The sequence below is a fragment of the Lathamus discolor genome, chromosome 5, assembly GCF_037157495.1.
Source record: "Lathamus discolor isolate bLatDis1 chromosome 5, bLatDis1.hap1, whole genome shotgun sequence".
NCBI lineage: Eukaryota > Metazoa > Chordata > Aves > Psittaciformes > Psittacidae > Lathamus > Lathamus discolor.
Window position 1 is genome coordinate 113,875,667 of NC_088888.1, and position 17,348 is coordinate 113,893,014.

Genomic DNA, 17,348 nt, shown 5'->3' on the forward strand with positions numbered 1-17,348 from the left:
GCCGCTGCGTTTTCCGTTTGCGTGTTGGGTACTCGGTTATAATTACCTCGCTAAGGGCACGATCCGCCTCACCCCGATAAGAAGACTCGGTACAGCGGAGGGGACTGCCCCTGCGCGGCCGCCGTACTCGCGGGCGGTGCCTCCGCCCTCCTCACGATGGCGGCGCCGGAGCCGCCTCAGCCGCCGCCCGAGGGCTCGAAGCCGCTGAGCGGGCTCCTCAGCGGCATCGCCCAGGCCGCCTACTACGGCAACGCGGACATCACGGAGGAGCTGCTGCGAGGGCAGCTCTACCCCGAGGCGGCGCCGGAGGAGTTCCGCGCCCTGAGCGCCAAGATGGGCGGCCTCCTCCAGGTACCGGGTGCGGGCGGCGCGGCTCCGAAAGGAGGGAGCCCCGGTGCGGCTCTGGATGCAGCTGGGGCCCTGGGTGCTGCCGCGGGGTGAAGCCGGTCGCCCTCAGTCGGAGGTGAAGCCTTTGGCTCCGTGCCTTCCCTTGCATGCCGTGCTGAGCTCCCGGTGTCGTGGAGCCGTCTCCTCAGAAGCAGGAGCCACCAGGCCAGCGCTCTGCTGAGGGTAAAGCCGGCTCTTGGGTTTATGCTCATGGAAGTACCGGTACTCGAGAGCTTCCTGCGGAGAGCTGCTGTTCACGTATTCCTTACAAGAAAACTGCGTTTTAGGAGAAGCATCACCAATTGCGAAGCAAGCTGCTTCAAACAGCAAACAGGTTTGGCTTCATATAGAGAGGAAGGTATTTTCCCTTGGAATGGATGTTTTTCCTCTCCGTTCGAGAGAACAGCGCGGTGTAGTTGTCGCAGCTCAGTGTGGCACAGGGACCCTCCAGCTAACAAATACCTGAGTGGCCGCTGCCACCTGGTGGTTAAATCCACGGATGTTCTCAGGTTGTATCAGTCTGGCAGGTTTTGGGGGAGGAAAAAGTGTATCGAAGCGCGGTAGCATAGTTTTGGCTGGGTAATTTTTTACGCCCAAGCCACCGTATTTAGCAGCGAGCTATTTCCCCTTAATAAAGTGACATATTTTGTTTACAAGTAAAGCAACATTCTTGCCTGCTTTGCTTTCTCGGTCACTGCACGTTATTTTTACTGCATGCTATTTGTGTTGCTGAGGGTCATCTTTTAAATTACTGGAAAGAATCCTCAGGATTACCTTGTGTTAGTCTATATGATGGAAAAAATGCTGGAAATTTTAAAAGGAATTGGCTTTTCTTCCTTTTATCTGTGTTCTTATTTGTTACAAGGTCAAAAGTAAGCAAGTAGATTGGATATAAGGAGGAAATTCTTTCCTGTTAGGGTGGTGAGGCACTGGAATGGGTTGCCCAGGGAGGCTGTGAGTGCTCCATCCTTTGCAGTGTTCAAGGACAGGTTGGACGAAGCCTTGGGTGGCATGGTTTAGTGTGAGGTGTCCCTGCCCATGGCAGGGGGGTTGGAACTGGATGATCTTAAGGTCCTTTCCAACCCTAACTATTCTAGGATTCTAAGTATGTGCCTTTTAAAAGAAAAATCACTATAAAGTGTCTTCAGTCCCCCACCCCCTTTTATTGCTGCCCTGTTCTCAGGAATCAGTGTGTTAGTGCAGACATGCAGGTTAGCCCAGCATATGAAGTTAACTGCTGCTTTAAATGAGCAGTAATTCAATGCAGTGTCATAAGATTCAGCAGAGAATGCAGCTTAGTCTCTCATCATTAGGGTGTGCCCACAGTGCTGTTAGCAGCAGTCTCCCTCGTTGTGGCAGGTAAGGAACTACATGTGTGAAATGTGCCACTTTAATCTGATATTTGATTACTGTCACCCATGCCTGCAGACAGCTGCAGTGGTGGGCAGAGCAGTCGGATCTGGTTTGTGTTCTGCAAGATACAGTATGCCAGTGGGGAAGTATGTTATGGCCAAAATGAGGGGGTTTGACCCTTTTGCCCCATCTACTGCCATTTCTTACCTTTTGACAACTGCTGTGCTTTCTGGACTGCTCTGTGAGGTAACAGTTTTCTGTCAGATTATTGTATAACTCAAAGGGAGGAGGAGAAAGAGAATTGCTGGAAAGTTCCTGAGTTCAAATTGTCTTCTGACAACGATCTGATGAGCATTAGAGATGATGGAAGGAGGCAGCTGGGACTGCATAGCCAGGAGTAAAGGGGAGCAAGAAGCAAGATCATAGAATCATAAAATGGTTTGGGTTGTGAGAGACCTTAAAGCTCATCCAGTTCCAGCTCCCCTGCCACAAAGCATGGATGCGTTCCACTAGACCAGGTTGCTCCAAGCCTCATCCAACGTGGCCTTGAACGCTGTCAGGGGTTGGGCAGCCACAGCTTCTCTGGGCAACCTGTGACAGTGTCTTGCCACCCTCATAGTAAAGAATTTCTTCCTAACATCTGACCTGCATCTCCCCTCTGTCAGTTTTAAACCATTCCCTCTTGTCTTATGCCTACATGCCCTAATGTAACGGTCCATTAATTGTGCCATTTTGTTTGTCATGGGCACAAATTACTCCTGGGGAGATTCGGGTTGCACACCAGAGGGAAATTTTTCATAATGAGACCAATCAGCCATTGGAATGGCTTCCCCAGGGAAGTGGTGGGTTCCCCAGTACTGGATGCTTTTAAGGTGCAGCTTGACACCTTTAAGGTGCTGGGCACAGCAGTCTAGATCATGCTTGGCCAGGAAATGTTGGACCAGATGGTCCTTGATGTCTCTTCCAACCTGGGATTCTAGGATTCTCCCCATGTGTTCTATCTGATACTTCAACGATTTGTTGTAGATTCCTAATCTTTTCTTCATTCATTTTTCGGGCTAATTGTAAAAATCAAGTTTCTTCACTAAATCTCCCCAAGCCAAATTTTACTGTGCCATCCATTCTCCCCTGTTCTGGTAGTAATTTTTTAGACCTGATAGATACACATTTTTCCTCACCTGGTTTTCTTGGTGCTTTTTTTGAGGTGCTTTTTTTGAGGTGCCTTTAACTTACCTCTGAGAGGCGGGGCAGATAAGAAACACAATTAGTATTTTCTAGTTATTTCAGTGCAGTACTGCAGTATAGTAACTTTAGATGAATAATGACTTCATGTGAATGATCTCCAAGCTATATAGGTTTGTTTTTCTGCTTGCAGAAGTGGGTAGCTTTTTAGCCATCTCTGAAATGTCACAGCTGCTCAGCCAATGTGGTGTGTTTGAGGCCAGAAGAAAAGACACATTTACAGGAAATAGAGAAATTTAGGTTTCAAATACAGCTCTTTTTCAAGCACTGTTGAGCTGTCATATTCTGGAGATAACATTAATTCAGGCCCCAGAAAACACAAATGAGTCAAAGTATTTAATATTTACCCATTTCTGTAACATAGACGTATAGCTTAGAAGGATGGCAATATGTTGGGGAGGGGATATCACATTCCCTGTGTGCTGCTTTAAGAACCAAAACTGGTAACAGTTGTGGTCTTCAGGGTCATGCCTTCCAACATAAATTCGTATTCATAAATAACAAAGCATCATCTCACTGTTGTCAGGTTTGTCTCGTGGTCTTTATTGCCACCACTCATCTTACGAATGAAATTTGTGGGATATAACCAAAGTTTATATAGTTCAACACACTTTAAAGTTGAAGTTCTGAGCTAAGCAATACACCAACTACATTGTACAGACACAACTTCATGTCAAGTATTGTGGATTGGGTGACTTAAAGGATGTAACGCTTTCATTCCTGTGGATATTTTCAGGACCTCTGTTCTAGAGCATTCTAAAAAAATCCCTTGGCTTTCTGGTCAGCTCTTAGTTTGTGAGGGAAAGGTTGATATTAGTGTTGTACTTTGAAAGTAGGGAGGCTTAAACATATTTTCTTCTTCCTCCATCTACCTTGTAGGAAAAACCGTTGTCTTAGCTATTATTTTTGATACCTCCTTTTTAGTTCTTACAGCTAGCCTACAAATCTCTGCCTCTTGCGTAAACTGACTCTTGTGAAGCTGTGACACAGAGGTCACACAGATACAGTGTGAGCTGTTCTCTTTTGTTTGAACCATGTGCAGGGGAAGAGCCATCTTGGCCCTACAAGTTGCTTAACCAAATCTTCAAGTAACTGAGAACTACCACACACATACTTGCATGCTTTAGAGAGTTGCCTGGAACACTTTTAGTATCTCTGTGAATTTAACTGTGTGAGGTGGCGTTATATTGTATTTGTTCACAACAGCAAACTTCAAAAGTGTTTCTCTGTGCTTACAATATCTTAGTATTTGGACACACATCTTGGATGCTGGAGGAGCAAGCTCCACTCAGAGATCTGTTTTGTCCCTTCCTTGTCAATTGTCACATGAGTTTCGAAGCAAATTTATTCCAAGTCTTGATATTTCATTGTGAAAAATCTGCATTATTAAAATGTTTGTATTATCTTTTTGTGGTTTTATTTTTTTGTTCCACCTCTGGATAGTGGAGGAAGGGGAGCAAATAGCAGAAATAGACAATAGAAAGTCAGAGTACTTGTTTATGCAGCCGTTTTCCTTGAGTGCCGTGATCTTACCTGAACTTCAGAAGGCAACAGGTAGCTTTTCTGTCTCCATTGATGATAATACCTGGTTGCACCAAATACATTCTTTCAGGAGGTAGCCATGCTGTTTGGTTTCATATACCTCCTTTAGAAGCCCAGACCCTTTGTATGGCCAGTCTGGAAAGAATTCGGTGTCTTGTACTGTGTTCTGTTGAATTTCAAGGGAGTGTAAGCACCTAAATTGAATGAGATGAATAATGCCTTCTGCCTGTCTCTTGAGGATTTTTTATTCTGATACCCATCTTCTTGATGGTTAGAAGCAGAGGCATTCATTACCCTTGTGAATTAATTGCTGTACTACTTCATGTCTTCTAAGTAGTAATCATAAATCTGTACTGTAAATCAACCACTTAGTTGTATTAGAGCTGAGTATAAACAAGGTGAAGGACTTTTCCTGTACCCTCCTGTGTTCCACCTGTGCAAAGCGTGGCACCTGAGAGAAGTATTGAGATGAAAAAGAGCCACAAAAGCATATCATATTTATTGCAGCAATAAGCAATTAAATGTTTCTTTCCCCCTTGTTTGTGTACAAACTAGTCCTGGGTTTGTATTTATAAAAGATGTTATGATCTGCTGCTTACATCTGTCTCCTGCCCATAGATCTGCTGAATGTGCATGAATCATCTGACCTCTAAAATGCTGAATTTATTTTGTAGAGAAACCATGTTACCTCATTAAATTTACTTTAAAAAAAAATATCACTTCTTGTGTGGAATATCGTGGAAGGTAGAGCAGAGCCCTAGGAAGGCTGGCCCTGGAGAACTGTATCGTTTTAATGTTCTGTCAATTGTTCTTTACCTTTATACTTCCCAGCCTTCTGTCCCATAAGGTGGCAAAATACTGAGAAACTGGAGGAGATCATAGATCAGCTTTTAGAAATTCTTATCCCCAGCTTTTTCGGTTTTTAAAGACTTCATCGTCTTGATTAAAATACTAAATTCGTCTTCTCTTTTTGTAAGTTTAATTAACTGTATTCCACTGGTAATAATTACTTTACATCTGGAGTAATTCTACTGTTTTCCTTTTGGTGGCAGTAGGTTATTGGATTTACTGAACACGATTCAGTTGCTGCTTTGTTGGAAGTGTCCTGGTTTGCTCTTCTGCCTCAGAACAAACTGTACGTTGGCTAAATGACAATAAAAATTGCAGTGTGAGGAGTCTAAATATTTTATTGTATTTGATTTACATGTGTTTATTTTCAGAAATACTGAGGGTGCCACCATCTGTAATAACAAATACTGGTACGTTATTGGTAAAAATATTAATCAGGCTCTACGCAAGTGATATATGAGAACCAAGAGCTTGATATCCATCATGTAAAATGCACCTGAATTCTATGTATACACTTTATAACATTCACTAGCCCTCTTCCATTGGTGGCTTTCATTAGGAACCATGCTGATATTTCTACCAGACTTTTCTGATGACAGATGTTTAATTTCACTGTTTTTCAGCCAAGAGGTTGATGGTAACCAACATTATTTGGCTCTGCTTAGCCACTGGCACACACAGTGTATTCAAATCTCATCTCGTAGCTATTTCTATGTTGTGGAATGCCCAGCTATTTCTAGTGATTACTTTTCCTTGTGCCTTTGAAAATCTGTTGAATAAGAAAACTTTTGATCAAAATCTGATCCAAAGGCTTTTGGGGAAAAACTCGATGACACTAGTGGATAAAAGTGCTCGGTGTGTAAAATGCTCTGGTCTCACATGGGCAAACTGTGGGTGCTTTGGAAGCTGCCTAGTGCTGGTATCCTATGTTGTCACTAAAGACTGTCCCTTTCCTGATAGGGACTGCAGTCCTTTCCTGTGAAGTTGCTGTTGTTACCTAGAGAGGAGGTCCTGTTTCTGCTTGAGAAGGAAGAGGCTGTTTGCTCTTCATAAAATGGATCTGTCCTTAGGTGAAAAGTCAGAGCAGGAAAACAGTCACAGGGTTCACCCTGTTGTGGAGGATAAAGGCCTTCAGCAGGATTTCTGCTGACAGCCACTGGTGGAAAATAAATGACTTCTTGCATTTTCTATTAAGGGAAGAGCTGTCATTCTTGCCTCTCCCCAGATAACTTGTGATTCCTCAAGTATGTGAGCTGAGTCGTGAGCTCTTAGTGCTTTGCAGTTGTCCAAGCTTCTGCAGGCTGAGAAGCAGAACAGCCTCAGTCCAAAGACTGATATAAAATCATTTGGGAAGAGTTGATAGGAGAGACTGTTTTCTGCCATTTAGAATTGCAGTTGTGCCTCCATCTACTGACTAGAAAGATAACTCCATAAGCATGCTCATTCTTCTCAATTTGGGTAAAAGGTAACAAGTTGCTCACAAAGCAGTATCAGCAAGTGCTGTGTCAATATGAGGTGCTTTCTGGCCAAATATGAATCTTTCATAGTGTTATAACTTTCACTCAAGTGAATGACTGTGCTTATTATGAATAATTCTATTTGTTACTGGGTTAGGCAAAAATAAACTAACAATGACTGCATGCAGAATTTGGGAGGGGAGTGGGATAGGTCTACAGTGTTATAATTGGCCATACATAAGAAAATTATTGTCTCAATTGATGTTTGCCTGGAACAACTGCATAACAAACATACTCTCTAATTTAGTGAAACATCACTGTTATATAGCTCACTAATCTTAACAAAGCTGGACTGCACCTCTGCATTTTCTCTCCTCTGTATATAAACTTAACAGTTACTGCCTTTTTTGCCCTGCTTCAGCATCATCTTTGGAGGGCAGAAAATGGAATGTTTACTTGAATGTGCTTTATTGCGGCCATGAAAATGTTCATGGATACTGACCTGAAGTGTTCTTATTAGTGCTTCTGATTTATTTTAGGTTTTAGGTATGTGTATGTGCAGTCAGTTCACATAAGGATTGGTGCAGCTGCCAGCTGTAGAAACAGCATAAAGTGGAAGGGAAAAGTTCTTCAAAAGAATGAACTGGAGAGGAAGGCTGGCTGCAGGATGTTACGTGGTTGAAGAACATTGACAGGAACAGTAAGATCAGTGCTTCACTGCCTAGAGCAGCAATTTAGTGTGTGTGTCACACATAACCTAACTAGGAAGAGCAATGTACCTGCATTGTTCTGGATTTTTTTAATGCTCCTTTTCCTGTGATTTCTCCAGTTACAAAAGTTGGTGTTTGTTAAAGCCTATTGTATTTGCAATACTGCTTTCATTTCTATTGGAATTATTGAAAAGCTATATAGCAGTTGATGTCAGCAGCTGTGGGATGCAGAGGTGATGGTATTCTGCACCATGAGTGGAATGAAATGGGCTGTCATTAAACAATGGGGTATGAGCAAGGACTCTGCACCTCCATATTGCAAACCTAGTAGTCTTCCTACTGATGTGCCACTACAAGTGCAAATCCTGAAGGCAGGCAGATGCAGGAGGACTCCCACCATTATAACATCATTCATTTAATTAGTAGTATTTTCTATAACTCAAGTGTGAGACAGGGGAAAGGTTATTTACTTAAATTCAATCTAAGACCCATTTCATTTGAGATTGTAAAGTGCCATTATGCTGTAGCTGTGTCACTTTAGTGTAAATTGCTCACCTTACATTTTATGGTTTGCTTGACCTTTCCTGTCATATTATTTTTTGATGTTCTTATCAATGGAAAAGTGGTAAATCAAAATAAATCGGTAGACCTGCGTCACTGATGTGTAATAGGTGTGGGAAACTCCCTATTGCCCAAACGAGAGTCTCTCTCTCTGCGTTTTTCCTCAATTACAGTGTTGATAGTATCTCTGCAAGTAGAAATGTAGTTCCTTTGTCCCAGTTGCAGAGGAGGGGGCTGCCCTCCCTATCTGTGTCTAGAGTAGGCAGATGAGTGGCAGCTCTTCATGGTCTGGTGACTGTATTACCTCTTAGTTTTGAAATGCCCTACTGAAAATCAGCTAATTGTTAATGGGCTTCCACAACAGCCTGCTGCTAAGAAAGTTGTACTTCTTGATGGTCCTCATGTTTTGTATGCTGTTGATTTCCCTTTGCCATTGAAACATGTGGCTCACTTTGTTGCATTTGTAGAACTTCTGTCAGTAAGTAGTATTTTCATCATTAATAACACCATCAAGTTTTGGATGCACTCTGTTTCTCAAAAAACCCACTCCACACAGGTATGGTGAACAGACGTTCCATATACACGTGTATGTGATTAGCATATGAGTATATTCATGTGTTTGCACACATGCACAGAAAGGCAAGTATATTAGTTGTGCTGAAATTCATTAGTCCACTCCGGTCCCTACAGAGTTTCTCTTGACCACATCAAGAGACTACTGTGAAGACGAGGGAGTTGGATATTGCCTTTGAAGTTCATTACTACAAATTAAATGCTTCTACTATACTTAATTAGTATTTATCAAACACATGCTGTATGGAGTATATTTGAAAAGGGAAGAAGACTCCCTTAGGCTTCACATGTAGTTTCATACATTTATTACAGAAATGCTAATGCTCCATTCCCTATTTCCCGAAGTGTGTGGGAAATGCTGGAGAAGGTAATGAAGTTCACTGCCATCATCTCAGCACTAGTGGTTTTCTGGACTAGTATGAATTGTTTTTTCTCTTGAGATACGGCCTATGAAAAGGGGAGAACGTGAGATGTCCCTTCTTTGATTTGATGTATAAAGAAAGACTAAAAGGAAAGGAAGGCTGTACACTGAAATTACATTGTTTATTACGTGATGCTTTTGAAAATGTGTCTGTTACAACTGGTGTGAAGGAAGATTAGTGCCTGCTTGCTCCAGGAGCGTATTGATATTGGCAATGGAGTAGAAATTCTTACTCCAGCCTTGCTGGTGTCACATGAGGCTGCCTACAGTTGGGGCGATGATAGACTTCTTGCTTTCTATACATTTTGTTTCATTGCAAGTAATTTTATTAGGAAAAAAGACTAGTCAATGGAGCCTTTAAATTGGAGTGAGCATAATTTCTTCTGCTAACATATACATCCTCATTTCACAATTCAGACCAAGAAGAGAGCAACAGGAAAGATGTGTTAATGTGCTAAATATCCAACACCCTATCAGTGATGCAGAGCTGTGGCATTCACTTTAGCCACTGAAGTTCACAGCTAGTGTATGAAAGGAAATTTGGATGACACGAGTCAGCCTTTTTATAAACTGAAATTTTCCATTCCCAGTAATGCTTAGCAGCTGCTGGCTTAGGATGATGTATGTTAGTTTTTCTACTGTACTGGTTTGTAGCATTTGGATGCAGTATATCCAACAACTTTATTTTAAAAACCAAGCTGACAATACCAAAATCTTAAGAGTGGTGAAAATGCTGTGTGACTACAATTAATTCCATTTTGCAACTTGTATTCTCTGGATTTCCTCTAGTCTGGTGACCAAGGTGATGGGGACTTGAACTTTTCAACATGTTTGGATGATGTTGATTTTTGTAATAGCTGCAGTTGTTACTTGAAGTCTTTTGTTCATTGATGTTTTAGTCATTGGGCCTAATGGGTCAGAAGTTGTCAGGTAAGAACCTCTGGCAGCTTGAGCTGCTGTCTGAATGGATGGTGCGATTCCCTGTGGGCCTCCCTGGGCAGGAAGTATTGGCTGCAATTTACTGAGAGGGCTCCAAGTTCACCCCTAGATGATCACTGGCTTTAGAAAAAGATTATGTGACTTTCTTTGAAGGCAGAGCCTAAAGTATTCTATTTTTTTATTCTGTGTTTATCATTATGAATATATTCTTTTCCATAACTTAAAAATGTGTTTAGTATGTGGAGTAAATCAGAACTGACTGGCTTGGGTTGCACAGAGGGGTGATGAATGAGACATTCAAGAAGACATTCAAGGCCAAACTAATGTGGTTCTGGGCAACCTGATCTAGTTGAAGACGTCTCTGCTCATTGTATTGGGGGTCAGACTAGATGAGCTTTGAAGGTCCCTTCCAACACAGACCATTCTGTGATTCTATGGATGGCCTCCATTGTGAAGGATTAGGAATTCATTACTGGGAAAACCAAACTGGTTTCTTACTACTTTGTTTACAGTGCATAAGCATCTGTTTATAGCTGATAACCAAAGATCTAAATCAGAGTACTCCATCTCTTAGGACCTTGGTAGTTTTATAGTTGTATAGCAAGCTTGTGACTACCTCCTCCTTCCCAGCTCCCTGTGGAGTTCGGTATCTGTTTATCTGCTGTCCTTAAGGACTGTGTGTTGCTATTCTAAAGGTGACAGTGATTCTGGAACATATTTTTTTAATCCCTCTAATTCTTTGCCATCTTCTGTATTTACCTCTTAACAATGCTGGTTTATGTGTGATTCCACATAAGTAAAAATAGATTACAACAGAATCTCACTGAAAGAAGACCTAAATTATACTGTGCAGAGCAAATGTGAAATAAGAGCCAACTTGTACAAACAAGTTTTAGACTTAGCTGTTTTTCTAATAATTTTTTAAAATACTTTTGAAATTATCTCACTTTGCATATGTTAATATATTTCTGAAAGCACGTTTTTCATCTCTCCTCTAACAATAAGAAGTGGCAATACAAATACAGCTCAAGTGAAATTCTGTGGTTTTTTCCAAATAAGGTTAGATTTTTTTCTGGTTAAGATTTTTTGGGATCTCTGCCAAAAGATTCCTACCTCAACTTGGTGGGTAGTTTTTTTCTTTCTTTATAGTCTCTATAAACCATGATGCCAGGATTATGAAACATGTTCTGAAGATAGATGCAGACACTTGAGTAGTATCTGTGTAAAAGGCAAGTAAGCAACACATTTTTACTCCTTGTCTGACATTTACACATGGCTCTGTTGTCTCTCTTCAGACTGTCGCATCAGATGTGCTGTTCTCTTATACTCTTTTTGCCATTTGAGGTTAAAAAGTAGTTTATTTTCTGTTCTAACAAGGACAAACTGTTCGTATAAGTACCCTGTAGTTTTACATAGTCAAATATGGTACAAATATTGTATGCAATTGAGTAATTTGTGATTTCTTTTGTGGTTTTCATTAAACTCAATTTTTGCCTCTTCTGAAGCGAACAAAATATTTGTTAAGTCCCTTTTTCTGCAGAAGTAGAAATGGCACATTTAAGCAGTGTGCTATTATTTTAGCAGATAGAATCATAGAATGGTTTGGGTTGGAAAGGACCTTAAGATCAACCAGTTCCAACCCTCTGCCATGGGTAGGGACACTTCACACTAGACCACGTCACCCAAGGCTCTGTCCAACCTGGCGTTGAGCGCTGCTGGGGATGGACCATCCACCACTTCTTTAGGCAGCCTATTCCAGTGACTCACCATGCTCACAGTAAAGAGCTTCTTCCTTATATCTAACCTGAACTTCCTCTGTTTTAGCTTAAACCCATTACCTCTTGTCCTAATGCTACAGTCCCTGGTGAAGAGTCCCTCTCCAGCATCCTAGTAGGCCCCCTTCAGATATTGGAAGGCTGCTATGATGGTCAGATGTTTATATGGTGCTCACATATACATGTTTAGAGAGAATGCAGAGGTAAGAACAGAGGGCAGAAATGACTGCCCTTCTAACAACCATTCAGTGACAGACTATGTTACCTAGGATGAAGATGATGGTTCTGAGCCTGGTTGGAGTCTTGCAGAATGGCCCTAAGGTTTGCTCTCCAGTGTTACGTGTGAGATGCATGGGTAGCTGGAGCTGTACTTTGCTGATGAGTCCTCAGGAGGCTAGAGGTTGTTATGCTGCACCTCAGACCTCTTGAGACCTCTAAGATGGTCCTCTCTTGAGGACCCAAAGGAGCCCAAAGGCACGAGCAGCTGATGCAACTTGGCAGAGGGTCTCTTTCCCCATCAGTTACTGGACATTCCTCCGTGTAAACAAATATCTGCCTGTGTGCCTCTATTTTGTGTCCATTGTATAAAGTCTTGTGAATGTTTGAAAGAGAAGGATCTGGCTTTGGCTTCTTGTGAGCCAGGTTAGAAGAGTGTCAGTTGTTCCTTACTGAGCAGGGAGAGTGCTTTTGTTCACAGGATTCAGTTTATGACGTGTCAGTTTATGACATGTCAGGAAATCTATAAAAGGTCTCCTAATAAAAAGAAAGCACTGGAGAAATTTTCTAGTTCATGTGGACAAATAGTAGGGAGTTCATTTAATATGAGTAGACCCCAATTTGACTGAAAGACAAAGAAAAGCCATGGGAAAATCTAATTGAACTATTTTTGATGGCATGGGCTGCAGTGTCTTGGAGCAATTGAGTAATGAAGTTTTTAGGGGTTAAGGCCTGCGATGATGAAATCTAAAGCCAGATTTTGTTGATCACCATACACTTTTTACTCGTGTGTGTCTACGAGCTCTTCAAACGACTGTCATGCATGTGCAGCTCTCAAGAGCGATGCAGGTTGTCTGTGAATGCACAGGGGCGTGGAGTGGTTCCTACAAGCTTGGTGGAAAACCCAGTTACTTGGCCAGCTCTGCTGATGGATGATTTTGTCAGGAGCCTAACCTGATAGAAATAGAGAACTCTCTCTGGGGTAGTTAAAGCAGTCATTAATATTTAATGGAGTAGTCATTAATATTTAATGGAATTCTGATGGACGGTACTTTCACATCGATGTTTTGGCTGTTTCTTTTTGTTTCTTTATGGTGGTTTTTTTCCCCAAGAAACAACTTTTACTGCATTTACTTGTAATCATTTTTGATACAGCAAATGGTACTTACGTATTTATGGGAAAGTGAGGGATGGTTTATTCTGAGCAACCTGATTTGGACTTTGCTCCCGATCAGGTGTTGTTTCCCAGCACTGTGGATGGAGCAGGGCCCTTTACTGGACAGTTTTGATGCCTATGGTGAAGAGTTTGACCTGCTGCTCCTTTCTTCTCATAAAAGCTCAGCTGTTAACAACCACCATGGCTGCTGATGGTCTGGGAACATGTTTTGTATTTCACTTAGCTGACAAGAGGGAAAACCATTTTATCCGTATCAAAAGCAAGATCTGCAGGCTAGTATCCTGAGACTGGAAGCTTGCCTCTCGCCTGTCAAACCTGTAAATGTGCAGCACAAGTTGTCAAAATAGGTGATTAATGACCAGATGGTAAAGTGCTCTTGCTTGCTTCCCTTGAACCTGTGTGGTCTGTAGCCTTGTCTCCTTTACTTGCTGATCTCTTTGCTGCTGTGGAATGTGCCTGCAGGGTTATGGGCTAAGGCAGTAATGTGCCGTGGTGTGATCCTGGCCTAGGAGTGCAGAAACCTCTCTGTTCCCAGGTAGGAAAATATAACTCCAGCTATTGCTCATAATAGTACAGGTAATAATGTACCATATAGTGCTGTGAAAGGAAGGAAGTCAGAGCCTAGATTCAGGATTTGGCTGTAAAACATTATATGGCAAGTATCATACAGTTGAGGGGTGTGACTCATGTATCTCATGTTGTTCACTGCTGGAGCATCTGTGCTTTGCTGTAAAGGAAGCTGATGTCCAAATATAAACTAAGGGGAAATGAGCTGAGTTAATGATTAACTGTTAAGATGCAAACAAGATACATGGAGTAAAAGTGAAAATTTATTTATGATGTTAGTTCTGTTTGCTGTGCTTGGTTCCTCATAAAGCAAGTTTGTGCTTTGCCTGCTTCACTGACAGGATTGCTGCCTGCAGAGAGCTCCAATAAGCTCCGCTAATGTCTGCACCATTTACTGTGCTCAGGGTAGGGCTACAACTTCTTTTCCACTTGCCTTCAAAATATGAGCTGCTCCAACTTCTATTTTTAACTCTCCTAAGTGAAACAAGATTAAACATGAAGCGGTGGCTGCGACAGCAAGTCATTTTCCCAGAATGATTGTAGAAACCTGATAAACACAGTTCTCATTTATTGTATTGTGAGAGAAGAGAGGAGCAGAAAAAGAGGCTGACCACGTGGTCTCTTAAGGTCATGTCACCAATTCCGGGACTGTCACCATGTCTGTCTCCTCTCTTCCTGCTTTAACTCCCTCCCTTGAATTTTCTTTTAATTTTTTAGTTTACCATCTGGTATTTATTCTGTCCTATCTGGATTTCTCTCTGCCTTTTATTTTCCTCTCTGTCTTTAGCAATACAGCATTAAATGGCTCCCATCTGTTGAGAGTTCTTATTTCCGAATCCAGTTCCTTCAGGAGGACTGAAGAAGAAACCATTTTATCCTGCATGTCACCTGCAGGATTTATATGTTCTCCAAGAAAACAACTTGCTCCAGCCAAAGGGAGTTCAGGGAGCACATGTGTTTGCACATTTGTTTTGGAAAAGGTTGAACCTCTCGAACTTGTCTGTGACACAGCTGCATGTTTAAGAACTACTGGAAATGAGACACTTCTTTGCCTCCACCCCAAGTGGCAAAATGCTTTCTGAACCATAGCAAAGAATTTGACTCAAGTGGGGAGAAAACTGACAGCAAAGCTGGGGGTTTTTTGCTGTAATTCGGTTGAATACCGGCCAGGACGGACAATTGATATTTGTATTTTCAATATAAATAGATTTTTAATTTTCTATTTGACCCTTGAAGTTGCAAGCATATTTGCTATTAATAAAACATTTCCTTATTTTTTCTGTTCCTTGTTTTATCTCCCTTTAGCCTGTCCAACATCTGTGCTCTCCAAGAAGCATTTTCCATTGCCTTTTTTCTTGTACATCTCTTCCTCTTTCTATTTCAAATAATTTAAGTAGTTTGGAAACTATTATTCAAGAACGGGGGGTAGTGCTTTTTCTTTTTTGTTTACTGCTTAAAATCCAAGCTTTTAGTGTCTGTTTACAGTCTGAGTGTTCAGGCATTGTTCAGAAATCTAGCTATGACTAATGTTATTAGTGGGTGGGCTCATTCTGTCTTTTGGGGTTTTGTTCCTAAATATTTATTTATTCTTGTTCTGTAAGTGGTACAAAGCCTAGACAGTCTCTAAGACAAGTTCTTGGTGGTGTTGGTCGATGAGAAACTGAACATGAGCTAGCAGTGCGCACTCACACCCCAGAAAGCCAACCGTATCCTGGGCTGCATCAAAAAGAGCGTGACCAGCAGGTCGAAGGAGGTGATCCTGCCCCTCTACTCTGCTCTTGTGAGACCTCACTTGGAGTATTGTGTGCAGTTCTGGTATCCTCAATATAAAAAGGACATGGAGCTGTTGGAACACGTCCAGAGGAGGGCCACGAGGATGATCAGGGGACTGGAGCACCTCCCGTATGGAGACAGGCTGAGGGAGTTGGGGCTGTTCAGCCTGGAGAAGAGAAGGCTGCGTGGAGACCTCATAGCAGCCTTCTAGTGTCTGAAGGGGGCCCATAAGGATGCTGGGGAGGAACACTTCATTAGGGACTGTAGTGATAGGACAAGGGGTAATGGGTTCAAACTAAAACAGGGGAAGTTCAGCTTAGATATAAGGAAGAAGTTCTTTCCTGTTAGGGTGGTGAGACACTGGAATGGGTTGCCCAAAGAAGTGGTAAATGCTCCACAGAACCTTGGGCAACGTGGTCAAGTGTGAGGGGGGGTTGGAACTGGACAATCTTCAGGTCCTTTCCAACCCAAACCATTCTGTGATTCTAAGTAGGTCCAGACAGCAAAGTCCTGATGATCTTCAATTTTCCTTCATCTAAAGATGGTTTTTAGGATGGCTCTGGGGTAGGGCAGCCACTGCTTTTGAGCTTAGCAGAGCAGGTTTGCAGGAAGTACGATCTGACCGCGGGAGCATGGCTCAGGTTGCGGTTCAGTGGTGGCTGCCTGTTTTAATCAACCTTTCATCCTCCTTTGTCATCAAATGAGTCTTCAGACCACAGAAAAATGACACCTCCTGTAAATAAATTTAGGAAGTTGTGTTTTATGGAATCGTGAGCTCAAACTGGTCATTTCTACAGACGCACAGGCTAATGGCAGAGGCAGGCTAGAGGGAAATGATGTGGTCACTTCAGATACTTTTAGAAACTAATGCAAAGATCACTTTCGCGTTCAATTGTAAGCTAGGCCAAAAATAGCTGAATCTCTACTCCACTGTTATTGAACTTCATGTTCAAATGAAAAAGTAATTTTAGCAGAGAACATTGGGTTTGGTGAGCTTGTATGCGCAAAAAAAAGAAAATAGGTAGGGGTTTGGAGGGTTTCTGCTCGGTGGGAAACTTGGGAATGGCAATGGAGGAGTCAGTCAAGAGGCATGGAAGTGATCCGTTGAGAGGAGTTTCATCTTTAATGTGCACATTTGACAAATCTGGATGGAATCAAGCATAATAAAATTAGAAGTACAGGAAGAAAGGAATTTTGTCTGCAACTTCAGCATGCACACTCATTTTTTCCCATCCGCAGTAGCAGTTAAATGGTTTTTTGTTGCTGCTGTGTGGTGCGAGTCCTCCTATCCAAGGCAATCATGATTCATGAAAATCAGAATAACTCCAACTTGAAAATATTTACAAGTCTACTGAATGTCCATTGACCTGGTTAGTGTCTCCTCAGCAATGAATCAAAAAGCTACACAGGTTGGAATAAGAAATAGTTGTTGCAGAAGATTTATTTATTACATGCCAGAAAAAAGATTGAAGTAGAGGTTTTAAACAATATATGTATTATGATCCTTTTAATGATTCACAGTTAGCTCATTCCATTAGCAGAGTTTCATTTCATTTCTAACTGTTTATTACAGTTAGTAATATTGGGACATAGTATGGAATTTGAATAAAAGAAATTTGTGTGGTCTCCCCAGACTTAGATGAAGACTTAAAGATTAGTTAAAGTCTTTCTTCTTCGATGTAGAAACACTAAATGGTCACTTAAGGTTAAGGTTGCTTGTGATTTCTGACTTACAGATTTGCTGGGGGTGTAGAAGCCTTTAGCTTTGGGTTTTTTCCCGAAAGATGGATCACCATTTTCAAGTGC

General features: G+C 41.8%; 1 protein-coding gene across 3 annotated transcripts in view; it reads left to right on the forward strand.

Annotated features, from left to right (window-relative positions):
• Window positions 1–118: 118 nt before the first annotated feature.
• Window positions 119–17,348, forward strand: part of COMMD1 (copper metabolism domain containing 1) — an 82,429-nt gene continuing 65,199 nt past the window's right edge. For all 3 annotated transcript variants that reach the window (XM_065682198.1, XM_065682199.1, XM_065682200.1), the window contains exon 1: window positions 119–351. In XM_065682198.1, the coding sequence (XP_065538270.1) occupies window positions 157–351 (195 nt within the window). In that variant the 5' untranslated portion in view covers window positions 119–156. The remainder of the gene's footprint in view (window positions 352–17,348) is intronic.